At 50.6% G+C, this 13,781-nt stretch overlaps 5 protein-coding genes across 7 annotated transcripts; 4 read left to right on the top strand and 1 right to left on the bottom strand.

Moving 5' to 3' along the window:
* Window positions 1–166: 166 nt before the first annotated feature.
* LOC6524061 (AF4/FMR2 family member lilli) lies at window positions 167–2,781 on the top strand. The gene has a single exon (XM_002099894.3). The coding sequence runs from the start codon at window positions 415–417 to the stop codon at window positions 1,360–1,362; it is 948 nt and encodes a 315-aa protein (XP_002099930.1). The 5' UTR covers window positions 167–414; the 3' UTR covers window positions 1,363–2,781.
* A 397-nt stretch (window positions 2,782–3,178) lies between these two features.
* LOC6524059 (putative uncharacterized protein DDB_G0271606) lies at window positions 3,179–8,931 on the top strand. Of its 3 annotated transcripts, none has more exons than XM_015189979.3 (3): window positions 3,179–5,786; window positions 6,083–6,123; window positions 6,178–6,517. In XM_015189979.3, exons 1-2 carry the CDS (start codon window positions 4,200–4,202, stop codon window positions 6,116–6,118), a joined length of 1,623 nt encoding a protein of 540 aa, XP_015045465.1. In that variant the 5' UTR covers window positions 3,179–4,199; the 3' UTR covers window positions 6,119–6,123; window positions 6,178–6,517. The 3 variants fall into 3 exon arrangements, with proteins under 3 accessions (XP_015045465.1, XP_015045466.1, XP_002099928.1); XM_015189980.3 differs by lacking the exons at window positions 6,083–6,123; window positions 6,178–6,517 and adding an exon at window positions 6,850–8,931 and having other exon boundaries at window positions 3,181–5,081; window positions 5,331–5,786; XM_002099892.4 differs by lacking the exons at window positions 6,083–6,123; window positions 6,178–6,517 and adding an exon at window positions 6,850–8,931 and having other exon boundaries at window positions 3,182–5,786.
* Window positions 8,932–9,010: 79 nt separating this feature from the next.
* LOC122319440 (diphthine methyltransferase) lies at window positions 9,011–10,110 on the top strand. The gene has a single exon (XM_043206847.1). The coding sequence runs from the start codon at window positions 9,014–9,016 to the stop codon at window positions 10,085–10,087; it is 1,074 nt and encodes a 357-aa protein (XP_043062782.1). The 5' UTR covers window positions 9,011–9,013; the 3' UTR covers window positions 10,088–10,110.
* Window positions 10,111–10,227: 117 nt separating this feature from the next.
* On the top strand, window positions 10,228–10,857 carry LOC6524057. The gene is made up of 2 exons (XM_002099890.4): window positions 10,228–10,460; window positions 10,521–10,857. The coding sequence occupies exons 1-2, from the start codon at window positions 10,458–10,460 to the stop codon at window positions 10,830–10,832; spliced, it is 315 nt and encodes a 104-aa protein (XP_002099926.4). The 5' UTR covers window positions 10,228–10,457; the 3' UTR covers window positions 10,833–10,857.
* On the bottom strand, window positions 10,830–13,729 carry LOC6524056 (serine/threonine-protein kinase Pink1, mitochondrial). The gene is made up of 5 exons (XM_002099889.3): window positions 13,354–13,729; window positions 13,096–13,299; window positions 12,290–13,033; window positions 11,212–12,225; window positions 10,830–11,148 (listed from the first exon to the last, which is right to left on the bottom strand). Exons 2-5 carry the CDS (start codon window positions 13,258–13,260, stop codon window positions 10,951–10,953), a joined length of 2,121 nt encoding a protein of 706 aa, XP_002099925.1. The 5' UTR covers window positions 13,261–13,299; window positions 13,354–13,729; the 3' UTR covers window positions 10,830–10,950.
* Between the last annotated feature and the right edge of the window lie 52 nt (window positions 13,730–13,781).

The raw sequence follows: 13,781 nt of genomic DNA, 5'->3' as shown, positions 1-13,781 counted from the left end.
CTAAATAGTATAGGATCTTGCATTTGTATTTCAGTTAGGGATTGTTTTTAAGAATAATTATTTCATGTGGGGGAGTGCCACAATGTGGCTGTGGTATTATTTCGCCATCGATGTGCGGCCACACTGCGCCGAAAGCTTGTGCAAAATAATTGAAAGCTATTTTTAAAGCTATTTTGGACCAGATCTGCAGCTTTTTTCCATATTGATTAGTTATGTCGCTTTTGTTGTTTACTCGCCACATTTTTTTTGCCCAGGCCAGTTAATTGTGTTAATTCCCGGCGCGCGGGAAAAGAAAAAAAGGGCGAACCACGGTGGAACCACAAAAGGACCTGACTGCCGCCAAAGAGTAAACACCACAAACACCACCAACCGGATCCCAAAGGCGAGTCGCGAGCGAGCGCACCAAATCCACCGATGTCAGCGGGTGTGGGTGGCGGAGGGAGCATTACCACCGAGCACCACAGTCGCCTCTACTTCCTCAACTCGCCGACGGCGCCGCTCACCGCCCGCGATCCGTTCTTCATCAAGCCGGAGTATCTCAGCTATGAGAGTCCCATGCACCATGCCCTCTACTCGGGCAATCGGGGCCTCCTAGAGTACAACAACTATACGAGTTCGGCGGCCGCGGCGGCAGCCGTTGCCTCATCCGTAGCCACCTCCGTATCCGTGTCCGGCTCCGGTTCGGTATCGGGATCAGGATCCGCTGGAACCGCAGCCAGTGCCTCAGTAAGTGCAGCGAACAGCGGTGGCAGTGCGTCTGGAACGGCGGTGCTGAGCCTGGAGAACAACTTTGCACAGCAGGGCAATCCCCACCAGCAGCAGCAGCAACAGCAGGGCAATCCCCACCAGGAGGTCCTCCAGCAGCAGCATCCCCTGCATCATCATTTGTCCGCTGGCGTTGTAGTCGAGGCCGGTCAACTTGGTGGCGTACCGGGCCTTGCCAATCTTGGTGTGCCTCATCTCAGCGCCCAGCAGTCTGTGACGCAGCAAGGTCAATCCTCGCGAGCGCAAAAGGCCGCCCGCCGGAGAAGCAACGAATCGATTGAGGCCAGGGAAAGGCGGCTAGAGAGAAACGCCGCCCGGATGCGGGACAAACGGTCCAAGGAATCGGAGGCCGAGTACCGCGTGCGTTTGGCCAAGAATGCGGAGGCGAATCGAGTGCGCCGCCAGAACGAAACGGAAGTACAAAGAACCCTAAGACTGATGAAGAATGCAGCGCGGCAGCGACTGCGCCGCGCCTCGGAAACCGTCGATGAGCGCAAAAAGCGGCTGGCCAAAGCCGCCGAACGGATGCGAATCGCCCGGGCCAATGCGCCCAAGGTCATCAAGCCGCCGCTGGCCGACAGGCTAAAGGGTTACTAATGGAGGATCGTATATCGGTTAGCCTGGACTAAGGCAAAGACGCCCATTTGGAGCTGGCTCTCCGGCAGAGCAGCCAGGCCGAGCAGCAGGAAAAGCTGGCCCAGGATCGGCAGAGGAACACAGACACATCCACAAATTATATATATATATATATATTGTATACAGCCTATAAGAGAAAAGAAATGAGATAAGGAAACCCATCCGAAACCAGGAGGATTCTCGAGAATTAGCAGATGAATGGGCAGCAGGCACTCTAGGATTAAAGCCAGGCAATTTTTTTTTTTAAGTTTAAAATTAACAAGATGAAGTAACGTAATGTAATCATAAAGTAAAGTATTTTTATAATGCATGCATTATATTCGTACGATATGTATACACACACGACACAAAAACCACACACACCCACACTCCCCCCCACAAACACACACACACATATGCACTAGCATAGTCATAGCACACATATAGAGCCCCCAAAAAAGGGCAGTGATGCCCCCACTCCCCCAGGAAAAAGGAAGCTTACATCGCCAGGGTGCCTCACTGTAAATAAAAACAAACGGAGGGAAAATCGCCAACGACTGAGGTACACCTCCCAAACTTAAAAAAAAACCAAAAAAAAAGAAAAAAAATTATTGAGCATCGCGAATGGACGAGGCAACAAGTGCCTTTCGAGGAAGTCCTCGGGCGAAACTTGCTATAACATTCAAAAATCGTATTTTTCCACAACAACAACTGAGGCACCCTACTGACGAACAACCCCCATATGTGTGTGTAGTTGCTAAAGGCATGTAACCCAAAACGGACAACGCCACTCACATAAGGATATAATATACACACACTCGTCACAGCCCCCATATAAATATATGTATATATACAAATTTATATATATATATATATATATATTTGGAGAATACACACATGATCCGTTGCCAGGCGCACATAACGCAATATTTGTTAAAGCACGCAATCCTTCTTCCTTCCTTCCCAAGCCGACACCCAACCGCCCACTTTTCCTAGACCTTTTCCTTATCCTCATCCATGTCCTCAGCCCCCTCCCACGCCAATGTCCTTAGACGGATAGTAGACTCTTCCGCGCGGGCCCACATGATATATATTTATATATATTATGCTAATTATTATTAATAAAGTGTAACCATTAAGTTCTAGTCGAAATTTCAAATTGTTTTTCTCCTGTCTAAATACGTTTATCAATTGTTTTTGCCTTAAGTCTTAAGATTGAGATACATTTTTGTGTATTGTAATATTCGTGTACACTAACAATAACAACACACAACAACAACAAAAATTAACAAATAAAACACACAACACCAACAAGGGGAAAACAGAAACAGAAAAATATAAGCGAAAAAACGAGAATAACAAAATGAATATACTTGAATAAAGTTGCATTCACAATTTTTACATGCTGCGTTCTAAGTTTTTGGCGGGAATTTAGTTAGTGGGGAAATTTGATAATCTGAAAAAATTGCATTCAATTCATTCAAAGAGATTTGAAAGCTTTGCAATGTAAATGCCATGTTAACATAACAGTTACAGGTGACTGTAATGTAAAGTAAGCTTAAAAACAGTGTGACCTGTACTGTGTACAGCGTGAACTGTAATCTTGAACTGTAATGTTGTGTAGAATAATGATAGGACAAGCCAATTGAAACCCAGATATTATCGAACATAATATCTCCTTGCAAGACTAATTTCCAAACTGTAAAACAGGCGCAGGCGATATTTTAAGCAGAACATCGATTTATCAGTTGCATTGTCCAATGCATCGACAGTCGGCTTGACTATCGATGTATCGATAAGTTTTACCATCCCTACTGTGAACTGAACGATTGTTGAAATGAAAACAACTGAAATAAAATGAATTAAATTAAATTAAAGCCATAGTGCCACGAATTGAGAAAAATAACGCATAGTTAAAGTTAATGACACTCCGGTGCGATTAGAAGTAGAAGATATACGCTGGACCCAGCTATGTGGAAAATTCCCGGTCAATGTCGGTAGTTAAGTTAACGCTGCGCCGCCACTGAACATCCTTTTAACCCACTGAGGGAAAAGGCGCCTGGATGCACCGCAACACGGCGATTAAATGGAATTACAAATCGAAGGGTTAAGGTTTGTGCGAAAAGCAAAATAAGGAGCGGAAAAAAACTCGCACACACGTACGTCGTGTATTGCTGTGCTGCAAGAGTGTGAGTTTAGCAGTGCGTGCGTGTGTGTAAGTGCGAGCGGCGTGCTGCATGGGTGTGTGTGTATAATCATGTGAAAAATCGATTGGCAGCGCAGCAGCAGCGCGGCGGCGGCGCCAATTGTCACTGACTCGAAAGAAGAAGCACGCTTTTATGAAAACGCACGAAAAATTGTAATGGCAAAATACGAACGGGAATAAAAACACACTGCTAAAGAAGGAAGAATCGCTCCTAAAAATAAAGGGAATGAAATAAAATGCTCGTGGATCACAATAATAGTTAGCGCAGCGATCGCCGCAAAAAGAGAGTGGGAGAGCAAAAACGGCGCCAGCACACACATATTCTTTATATAACTAGTGGGCAAAAAGCGAAACAAAACAAACACAAAGCGGAAACGCCAAGGAGCAGCGAAAAAAAGAGCGGGAGACGGCCCAGAGTGTGTGAAAGAGAGGGGAGAGAGCTGGAGCGCGGCCCCTAGATGTTATCGAAACAATCGGAAGGACTGCGCTCATCCTTTCGATAACCAACTAATATACCCATTGTCTATATACATATATATATATATACACTACACTTTTGGAGCCCCGATAGACGACAATTTCGATTGTTGTTGCCCCCGGCTTTTGACCAAGAATGGAACCAGATCCCAATGGGATAAAAATAGAGCCCTCACTTGATCAGCAGCAGTACGCCACCCATGTGCTGGCCATCAATGGCTCCAATGCCCGCCTGCTCATCGAGCATCCCTCAGCTTTATTGGTACCACTCTCCTCGCATCACCAGTTGCAGTTGCAGCAGCAGCAACAACAACAACAGCAGCACGTGCAGCAGCAACATCAACAACAGCAGCAGCAGCAGCATCAGCAACAACAGCAACAGTTCCAGCAGCAACAGCAACATCTTCACCAGCAGCAACAGGATCAACTGCAGTTCCAGCAACAGCATCTCCAGCTTTATGCACACGCACCACTAAAGCAGCAACAGTTGCAGCAGCAGCAGTCGCAACAACAACAGCAATCGCAGCAGCCGCCCACTCCATTGGGACCCACCAGCAGTGCCAGTTCCGCATCCATAACAGGTGCATCCACCACTGGCCACCAGCAGAGGTGGAACGAGAGCCCCGAGGCACGCCAGCGCCGTCTGGCCAGAAATGCTGAAAGGATGCGGGAACGCCGGCAGCGCGAAAGCGAGGATGAGTATCGGAAGCGACTACTCCGGAATGCAGAAGCCAATCGCCAGAGACGCCAGAACGAATCCGATATAGAGAGGGCCATGCGGCTAGTTAGGAATGCGGCCAGGCAACGGCTACGCCGGGCCATGGAGTCGCCGGATCAGAGGGCCAAACGATTGGCCAAATTGGCCGAGAGGATGCGCATGTATCGCGCCAGCGAGACGAACGATCAGCGGAAGCTTCGGCTGGCGGAAATGGCGGCCAGGGCGCGCCAGAGGATCGCCAATGAGTCACCGGAGGAGCGCAAGGAAAGACTGAGAAAGCTGAACGATTATGCCAAAAAGGTCAGAGAAAAGAAGAAGGTACTGAAGCATGTTGTGGTGCACGGTGGTTCGTCGTCGGTGGTCGTCTCAACGCCGACATCCTCCTCGTCGTCAACGGACCAGCAGCACCACCACCAGCAACAGCAGCAGCAGCAACAGCAGCAACAACAGCAGCAACAACAACAGCAGCAAGTGCTAGCTGTTGCAGCAGCAGCCGCAGCAGCAGCGGCAGCCAATTGTACTAACGAACACACTATCAATCTAAACCAGGCGGCCACCACAGCGACGACAACGGACGAGGCGGGGACCCCGCAGCCCTCGGAGGATCAGCATCATCTGGTGACGGCAGCCGCCTATCAGCAACACCAGGCCCTGGCTGGAGTGGAGTATATGGGACAGGGCATGTTCCTGGCGCCCGGTTCCCTGCGTCCACCCATGCAGCTGAAGCAGGAGCCACAGACGCCGCAGCAGCAGCAGATCACCCAGCAGCAGTTGCAGCAGCAGCATCAGCGATACACCATCACCGGGCAGCAGCAGCAACAGGTTACGGCCGCCCTACTCGAGGGCACCGAGCCGGGCAGCATCTTTGTGCAGCAGATCTATGGCGATGAGGGTGGGAAGGGCACCGCCAAGCTGCTCCAGGCCCATGTGCCGCACTTCAGCATCGCCGGTGGCCAGCTGGAACTCTACCCGCACAAATATGCCGCCAAGAAGCAGGAACTTCAGGTTCGTATGCAGTCGTAGAGGGTATTGAATGATCGGCGATAGCAACCCCAAACACACACCCACACACACCGTAATGCATCACTGTCCAAGCTTAGGAAGCTCCTCTTTCCCATGAATTCCATGTAATCGACGCAGCGCCTGTTTGCTTGTCCATAGTCTTGTATTCTTTGTTTTCTAGAGACCGCTGCATCGTTTGCAAAAGAAAAGAGCACTTATTTGCCAGTAAACGTAAAATCGAAACACGATTTGCTAGTTTTCTCCTGATTTTCAATAATAACAATACATGATTTTTGCAGTTGCAGAGGAATTTGGAATCGAATACAAATTCGTAGCACTGGTAAAATATCAAACAATTGCCAATACTCGTAAATTTCAAATATTTTCCTTGCAGTTGGAGAAATCAACTGCCTCCAAGGAAAATGATTGAAACCGGAAAGTAGGAATTTTGAAAATACAGAATTCAGAATTCAATGAAAATGGGAAGAAGAAACGGCTGATGGACATTTTTTTGTTGTATGTTTTTTTGGCCGCATTTGAACTCCTTTTTTGATCAAATCGAAAATCGTATCATTTTGTTTACAATTTTCTTTATTTCTGGTTGTTTATATTATTATATTTTGATCAGGAGCAAAGGATTATTAACCATATAGAGTGTAGATACTTATTTGTAGCATTGTAAATGTTGAACCTAAGGAGAACAAATCAAAATACGTTTAACAACAAGAAACAAACAACAAAGTGGTTTTAATTCGTTTGTACAGGTGTGTGTGTGTGTGTGTCACATTTGTCTCTTTCACTCTATCACTCGCACTCGCTTCTTTTCGAAAAGCAATCTATAAGCCCACTTTTAATCACAGCAATCAATCTTATCTCTAATATTACGAAATTAGGTTGCAATGCTTTATAAAATTCAATTACCGAAGATTGCTGTGATTTCTAAGATTAAAGCCAAAAAACCAAAGATCGAATTTCAAGTGAAAGAAACCCCATTCCCCATTCCCCGTTAACCCCATAGGCCCATAAGCCAGCCAAAACCAAACCAATCCTCTATCCCTACTTGCAGTCGGACAACGATGCTCCGGGATCAGCGGGCGGCAATGATAACAGCGGGTCTGTTAGTCTCGGGCACAACGAGACCAAGGTGATCGTGACGACAGCCAGCGGGGAGCAGAAGCTGCTGAAGGCGACGCCCGGCCAGGCGCAGCAGCTGTACAACCAATTCCCCTACCTGGCCACCTTCCCCAACACCACCAGCAGCGGCAACAGCACCACCAGCACCACCAATGTCGGCCACGTGGGCGTCGTGACGGCGGGAACAACAACGGGCGCCGGCGGCACCACGACCACCGCCTACTATCCAATGTACCACAATGGCTTCCAGATTGGCATCGGACCGAATGCAGTGCCGCCGCCATTTACGCCCGTTAACTTTGCCAACGCCAGTGGCGGCAATAGTCCCGGTCAGTACAACATCCTGGCGGCGAATCCCACGCTAACGGTCACTGGATTGGGACAGCAGGAGCAACAGCAAACGACGGCGGCGGCGCCACAGATTGTGACCACCCCGGTGGGCAGGGGCAGGCCGCGAAAGAATGCGCTGCCCAGCGAGGAGCAGCTGAAGGTCAACAGTCTGCTGGAGCAGGAGCTCAATCAGATGCTGTCCGCACCGCAGTTGGCCACCAGTACGCCGCGTCGCGGCCGACCACTGTCGCAGACATCGCAGCAACATCATCAGGAGCTCAGCCAGATTCATGTACATTCCACGGCCGATGGCGACAGTCGAACGCCAGTGATGACGCCGCGACGCAGCGGTGCCAACAAGTATGAGACGGAGGAGGAGAAGCGAATACGTCTGGACAAGATGGCCGCACACCAGCGAGCGGTGCGTGCCAATGAGACGCCCGAGCAGCGGGCCACGCGCCTCCAGAAGCTGAGCGAACGGGCACGGCTGAAGCGGGCGCAGATCCGGGCCACCGAGAATACGGACGAGCGCAAGGAGCGCCTGTCCAAGCAGGCGGAATATGCACGAATGCGACGCATGCGCAGCCACACGCCGCGCAGCAGCAGCGCCACCAGCACCGAGTTCCGTGCCAAAACCGAGGAGGAAGATGAGGGCCAGGACGACGACACCAGTGCCGAGCAGCATATGTACGAAAGTGAAGCCGTTTCGGTCACGGGCACGGGCAGCGATGGTGGCTTCGTTTCGGTGGTTAAGGCCGATAACGACGACTCACCGTTGGGCGGTGGCGATGGCTCCAACGATCACGAACAGCTGCCGGCGTTGCAGTTGCAGCAGCACGAACTGCAACAGATTGCCGGCAGCCTGCAGCAGCAACAATTGGTGCAGCATCCGCATCACGAGGCGATTGTGCTGAACCAGCAGCACCGCCTGGTGACCATCAGTCAGCACCAGCAGCAGCAGCTCCATCAGCAGCAGCTGCAGCCACATCCGAACTTCAGCAAACTGCAGACGGTCAAGGATTACGGCAACGCAGCCAGTGGCGGAGGAGGAGCTCCTGGTTCTGGCGGCGGCAGTGGAACGGGAGCACCGGAGAACAATGACATGCTAAAGATACTCGAGCCAATCATTGTGATGAAGACCAAATGAGGTTCGCGGAGGCGTCACAGTCGCAGCACCAATCGCTAGAGGGGATGTGTGGATGACGTGCTAGCCAGGCCTCCAGTCCAGCCAGGAAATCGGCCGTTGGACGCACAAACGAGAGAGATATCTGCGAAAAGTAGGGATTGTCTATAGTTATCAATAAGAGTATTTTTTTTTTTTAAATGTGTTTTTGAATGTGTTGGTGTTCTTCGATGGTAGAATTTGTAAAAAGTCAGAGTAAGCGGAGATCAAGGATCAAGTGCAATACGGATGCCTGGCAGTCACCAAAGTCCCCCGGAAAACCAGCAAACTGAAATTATACACTGTGACGCCCCTAAAACCACTGAAAATCGAGGAAATGCAGCTAAAAAAAGAAAAATAAAAGAAAACTACGATCGATGGAGGAGATCAACTAAACCTAATCCAGAATATGTAGCGCGTAAACAGAGCACTAAGTAGTTGTATGTATTAACTATTAATTTTTTAAATTAGCAAAAAAAAAAACCCAAAATAACAAATAAATCTAATAAGATCAAAACGGAACGGTCGATTGGCAGCGATATATGGGCAGATGGTCAGCTAGTGTCTATCTGTTATCGATAGCCGATAACAGCTTTTTATAAACATGTTTACAACGCTCTACAGCGAGGATACGGAATACTCGGCGGATTCCGTGGAGTGGCTGACACAGGATGATGAGACATCAGGCTTCTTCGCCTGCGGCACCTATCAATTGGTACAGGAAGAGGGGGAGCCAGCGGCGGAGGCTTCACCCAAGCGTCCACGCAAGGGTCGCGTTTATTTGTACCATTTCGAAGAGGCAAACGGCTGCCTGGAGCGGCTGCAGTGCATCGAAACGTCTGCCATTCTGGACATGAAGTGGCTGCCTGCCTGGAACAATGAATGTAATCCCCACCTGGCCACGGTTAACTCATTGGGACAGCTGGAAATCTACGAGTTCCTCAGCGATGAGAAGAAACTGCAGAGGCGCACGTGTTTCTGCCTGGCGGAGGAGCAGGAATCGCAGGAGGAAGCGCCGTTGGCGCTGGCCCTAGACTGGCGACACGACGGACAGCACATCCAACTGGCCATTTCCGATTCCAAAGGCGGCCTGAGCCTATTGAACTACTCGCCACAGGGTGAGATAATCCGCGAGCGGTCTTGGCTGTCCCACGGCTTTGAGGCGTGGACCTGCGCCTTCGATCGCTGGTCACCGCACCTTCTGTACAGCGGTGGCGACGATATGCTGCTCATGGCCCACGATTTACGCACCGAACAGCGTGCGTGGACCAACCGGGCGCACATGGCTGGAGTCACCTGTCTGCTAAGTCATCCGCGGCACAAGAACCATCTGCTCACGGGAAGCTATGATGAGCAGCTGCGTCTCTTCGACACCCGATCGATGAAGCGAACTCTGGCCCAACTGGACTTGAGCGGTGGCATCTGGCGACTGAAGCCGCATCCCGCTCAGCCCGATCTCATCCTGGCCGCCTGCATGTACACCAACTTTAGCGTGGTGGAGCTGGATGTCGCGGCACCTGGCCTGAGTTTACTGGGCGCCTATGAGGAACACGAGAGCATCTGTTACGGCGCTGATTGGGCTCCGTTCCGGAACAAGGACGATGCGTCCTTGACCATGGCCACTTGCTCATTTTACGATCACAAGTTGTGCGTAAGTCGCGTGGAGATTAGCAAATAAATTCCGACATTGTAGGCAGTAAATTGATTTATTTGCTATTTGTTACATGTTCTGTTATGTTTTGTAACTAGATGTAACTAAATATTAATTAAACCAACAATAACAACTAAAGAAAAACAAAGGGTTTATGTTTTTAAGCTACCGATAGTTTAAAACTGGGGGGAAAAACCGAATTGCTCAGGGTTTTGGGATATTTTGAATTTTCCATAACTATTTTTGAATTTCCCCCATCCCTGGCAAGCAATCGATAACGTTGGCAATCGGATCAGCCCTAGCACGGTTATCGTTATTGCTGTCAGCGCATTTATCTCAAAACATTCGAATTGAGCGAAGTCTGAAAAATAACTGAAGGAACTTAAACTGCTTAGTCATGGTAATTGCCAAGCGGAGAGATCCTGCGGGCTTAATAAACTCATTATCGAACTCCCCACAGCATCCGCAACCCAATGGTCATCCCAATCCCAATCCCAGCAAGGTGGACGCCGAGAACAGCCTAGATCTGGCGTCCAGCAGCATTGATGAATTGGACGAGACCATCCAGAATCTGATGCTTGAGCTGGAGAGCGAATCGGAAGTGACAAATGTGGCGTTTGAGGCCCTCAGAGCGCGCATCATAGAACTGCTGCATGAGTACGAGGATGAAATGGCCGAGGAGAAGGCGCTGCGCGCGGAACTCCGCGATCTGGAGGAACTGCAGAGTCAGATGGATCTGGAAGATTTTCAGGATGAAACAATGAATAAATAATGTACCGGAGGCGTGCTGCTGTTAATTTTGATTTGTTTTATAAATACATATGTAAAATATAGGTATCACACGCTTTTCCATTTGATTTTCTCAGAGTAACAAGTAGAAGTAGAAGGTTTTACGCCACCACATTCTGGATCCAGTTAAGGGCGCCGCGAATGCGACGCAGCCGGGCGCGTGACAGGAAGCTGCAAATGAGCAGGTATTCCACATACGCGCGCCTGCCACTGGTGGCCACTGGCATCAAACCCGCACCCAACTGGGGACGGCCCTCGCACATGATCTTGGTGGTCAGCGAAAGCAGCCACTGGAGGATCTGTAAAATATTATTATGATAATTCAAATCTATAGGCTGCTGGCAGTATCGAAAAGGACCCACCTCGGGACTGTTGGGCATGCCGCCAGCCTTAAGCCAATTGGACGGTGCCCACAGGAACAGCTGCACCACATTTGCCGCAATATCCGGACTGACCCGCTTGGACGGGTTGGGATTGAGGATGTTGTAGACCAGCTGCTGCAACAGCGGCGGGCAGGCATCGCTCATTGGCGGCAGTTGGTCCTGCCGGTAATCGCTGTTCCTCAACGAAAGCGTCATCTCACCGCGCTCGCGCGCCAGCCCAGCGCTGCTCGAATAGAACGGATTGCGGCTGCCAAAGATCTCGTAGGCCAATGCACCACAGGCCCACAGATCCGCCTTGCCGTAATTGAGCACGGCAAACGGACCAGGCATCGTATTGAAGATCTCCGGCGCCATCAGCGCCGCATTGCCGCCCTTGTCCACGTCGTGCGAAACGTACGGCAGCCGCAGGCCATGCACCTTGTCAGCCAGACAGCAGCCAAAATCGGAGAGCACCAGCACCGGAGCCGCATCGTCCTGCAACTCGATTAGCACATTATCGGACTTTAAATCCCGATGGGCGACGCCGTGACGACTTAAATGATTGACAGCCTCGAGCATTTGGGCCAGCAGCAGAATGCGGGTGCGCGTGCTCAGCTCCTGGCTATCGAGCAGTCCGCGAAGACTGTGATCGTAGCGTTTCATCAGCAAATACAGCGACATGTTGCGGCCATAGCCCTGCGGATTGATGCGTTGCGGCTGGGCCACCGGATACAGGAGGTGGCCATCGGGAAAGTTGCGCACCTCGTCGCAAAAGAAGCCAAACATACAGACAATGTTGGGATGCGGCGGCAGGTGCACGGTTTGGTTCTGCAGCAAACGTTCCCACTCATCGGAGGCCTCATTCATGCCGCGCTGGCGGGCCGGCACTGTCTCCTTGTACATGGCACGCAGGATGGACAGGGCGTTGCTCTGGATGTCGTAGTTGAACATCATTTTGAGCGCCAGTGGATAGTTGTCCGCAGAGCTGTTGATGTCTGTATTCGCTGGTGGGGTCTGCAAGTTCAAGTAAAGCGCGTGAAGGCAAGTTGCCTAATAAGGGTTGAAGTTACATATTTACCACATTGAAGGCACTGCTGTTGGGCTGCTGATCCTGCTGCTGCTGCTGCTCCTGTTCTCTAGCCTGAGCGCCTACGAAATCACTGGCCGCCGATGGCTGGCTATAGTGGAAGATATTGTCCACAGAGCCGCCAAAGTTGTGAACAAAGCGCGACATGTTCTGCAGCGGCGACATCATCTCGTGGGCACTCCAGCTATTGGGCGCAAAGGCTGGCGTTGCCTGCGGCGGCTGCGCATCGGGCTGCGGGGCCTCCGAGGTACCGTCCTTCTTGAAACCCGCTGCATAGACAACAGCGGCACAACCTTTGGCAATGGGCGGACCGATTTCCAAGTCATCGATGCTGAACTTGCTGTCCAGCGTATCGGAGATATCGTCGTGATTCCAGGCGTTCTGCAGCCGGCTAGCTGCCTCCCGAATCTCCCAGCATACGCCCTCCAGTTCATCCTCCTTGCTGAGGACACCCGACCCGGAGGCCAAGCTGACGCCAATCAGGGCGAAGAAGGGCGCCGAGTCCCCAAAGAAGAGTTTGCGTGTGGCCCGCTGACGAAGATCCTCCGAGTAGGTGGTGGTCACCCGGCTGAGGATGTTGTCGATGAATAGTTTGCGCGCATGCTGGCCCACGCGGAAGAGTCCACTGCTGCTGGTGGGGCTGCTGGCGCTGGCATTAAGCGGCGATCCCGCCGGAGAGCTGGTGGTGCGGGGCAATACATTGACCACCGATTTGGCCGCCTGCTGGGGCGTTGTCTGGCGGAGATTGGGTTGGGTTAATTGGCCGTGATTTTGATTAGCAAGTTGGCTATAGTTACCCGCAGCACATTGGCGGCGGTGGAGGGTAGGGGAAAGCCTCGCTTGCTTCTTGTCTTCAATTGATTCTGGTCCAAAATGTTGGCGTGTATATCACGTTTACAATAGCTGCGCAAAATGTAGCGACCATGTTTGATCAGTCGCACGGTCAGCAGTCTCACAGACATCTTTCGGCCCACAAAGACCTCGGCTCCAAGTGCCTGCAACTGAATGAAGCCTTTGAACTGTCTGCAATCTATTAATTATCTTTTAATCCTTACCTATTTTTTAAGATTTGTGGTGCTTAACTCTTGCTGCTTCTTCTTCTTCACCGCCAATGTTGCTCATGTGTGTGATCGATAACATCGATCGATCGCCAAACAGCTGCTGTCGATTCGATTGTTTTGTTTTTGCGTCGCAAATAAATTTTCTGTTTGTGTGTTTGGTAGTGGTAGTAGTGGGTGGTGGGCGCTGCAGCTGGGGGGCGAATTGAGGGGGCGGTCGCAGTGGTAGAACTACAAGGCAAAATCCTCGGATCGAAAGGGTTTATTTTTGCACCGATTCTCGAAAGATATATCGCCTTTTTCGATATCTGTGTGGGCTAGACTGATTTTGGGCTATTTTCAACTGAACGAAACGGTTAATTTACGATATCCAACTTGCCTGGCTGCTTAATTTTTATTATCTGCGCCTACTTCAACGTTTCGTT

Source organism: Drosophila yakuba, chromosome X (assembly GCF_016746365.2).
Source record: "Drosophila yakuba strain Tai18E2 chromosome X, Prin_Dyak_Tai18E2_2.1, whole genome shotgun sequence".
NCBI lineage: Eukaryota > Metazoa > Arthropoda > Insecta > Diptera > Drosophilidae > Drosophila > Drosophila yakuba.
Note: the sequence above shows the minus strand (reverse complement) of the source record. Positions and strands in the feature narration are given on the sequence as shown.

What these genes read in the sequence shown, in the direction of transcription:
- LOC6524061 (XM_002099894.3), top strand. Translation starts at nt 415, where the DNA reads ATGTCAGCGGGTGTGGGTGGCGGAGGGAGCATTACCACCGAGCACCAC.
- LOC6524059 (XM_002099892.4), top strand. Translation starts at nt 4,200, where the DNA reads ATGGAACCAGATCCCAATGGGATAAAAATAGAGCCCTCACTTGATCAG. An exon ending in CCAAGAAGCAGGAACTTCAG is followed by an intron (nt 5,787 to 6,849) that starts GTTCGTATGCAG and finishes CCCTACTTGCAG; the next exon opens with TCGGACAACGATGCTCCGGG.
- LOC122319440 (XM_043206847.1), top strand. Translation starts at nt 9,014, where the DNA reads ATGTTTACAACGCTCTACAGCGAGGATACGGAATACTCGGCGGATTCC.
- LOC6524056 (XM_002099889.3), bottom strand. Translation starts at nt 13,260, where the DNA reads ATGTCTGTGAGACTGCTGACCGTGCGACTGATCAAACATGGTCGCTAC. An exon ending in CCGCCGCCAATGTGCTGCGG is followed by an intron (nt 13,034 to 13,095) that starts GTAACTATAGCC and finishes AATCTCCGCCAG; the next exon opens with ACAACGCCCCAGCAGGCGGC. An exon ending in GCATGCCCAACAGTCCCGAG is followed by an intron (nt 11,149 to 11,211) that starts GTGGGTCCTTTT and finishes AATATTTTACAG; the next exon opens with ATCCTCCAGTGGCTGCTTTC.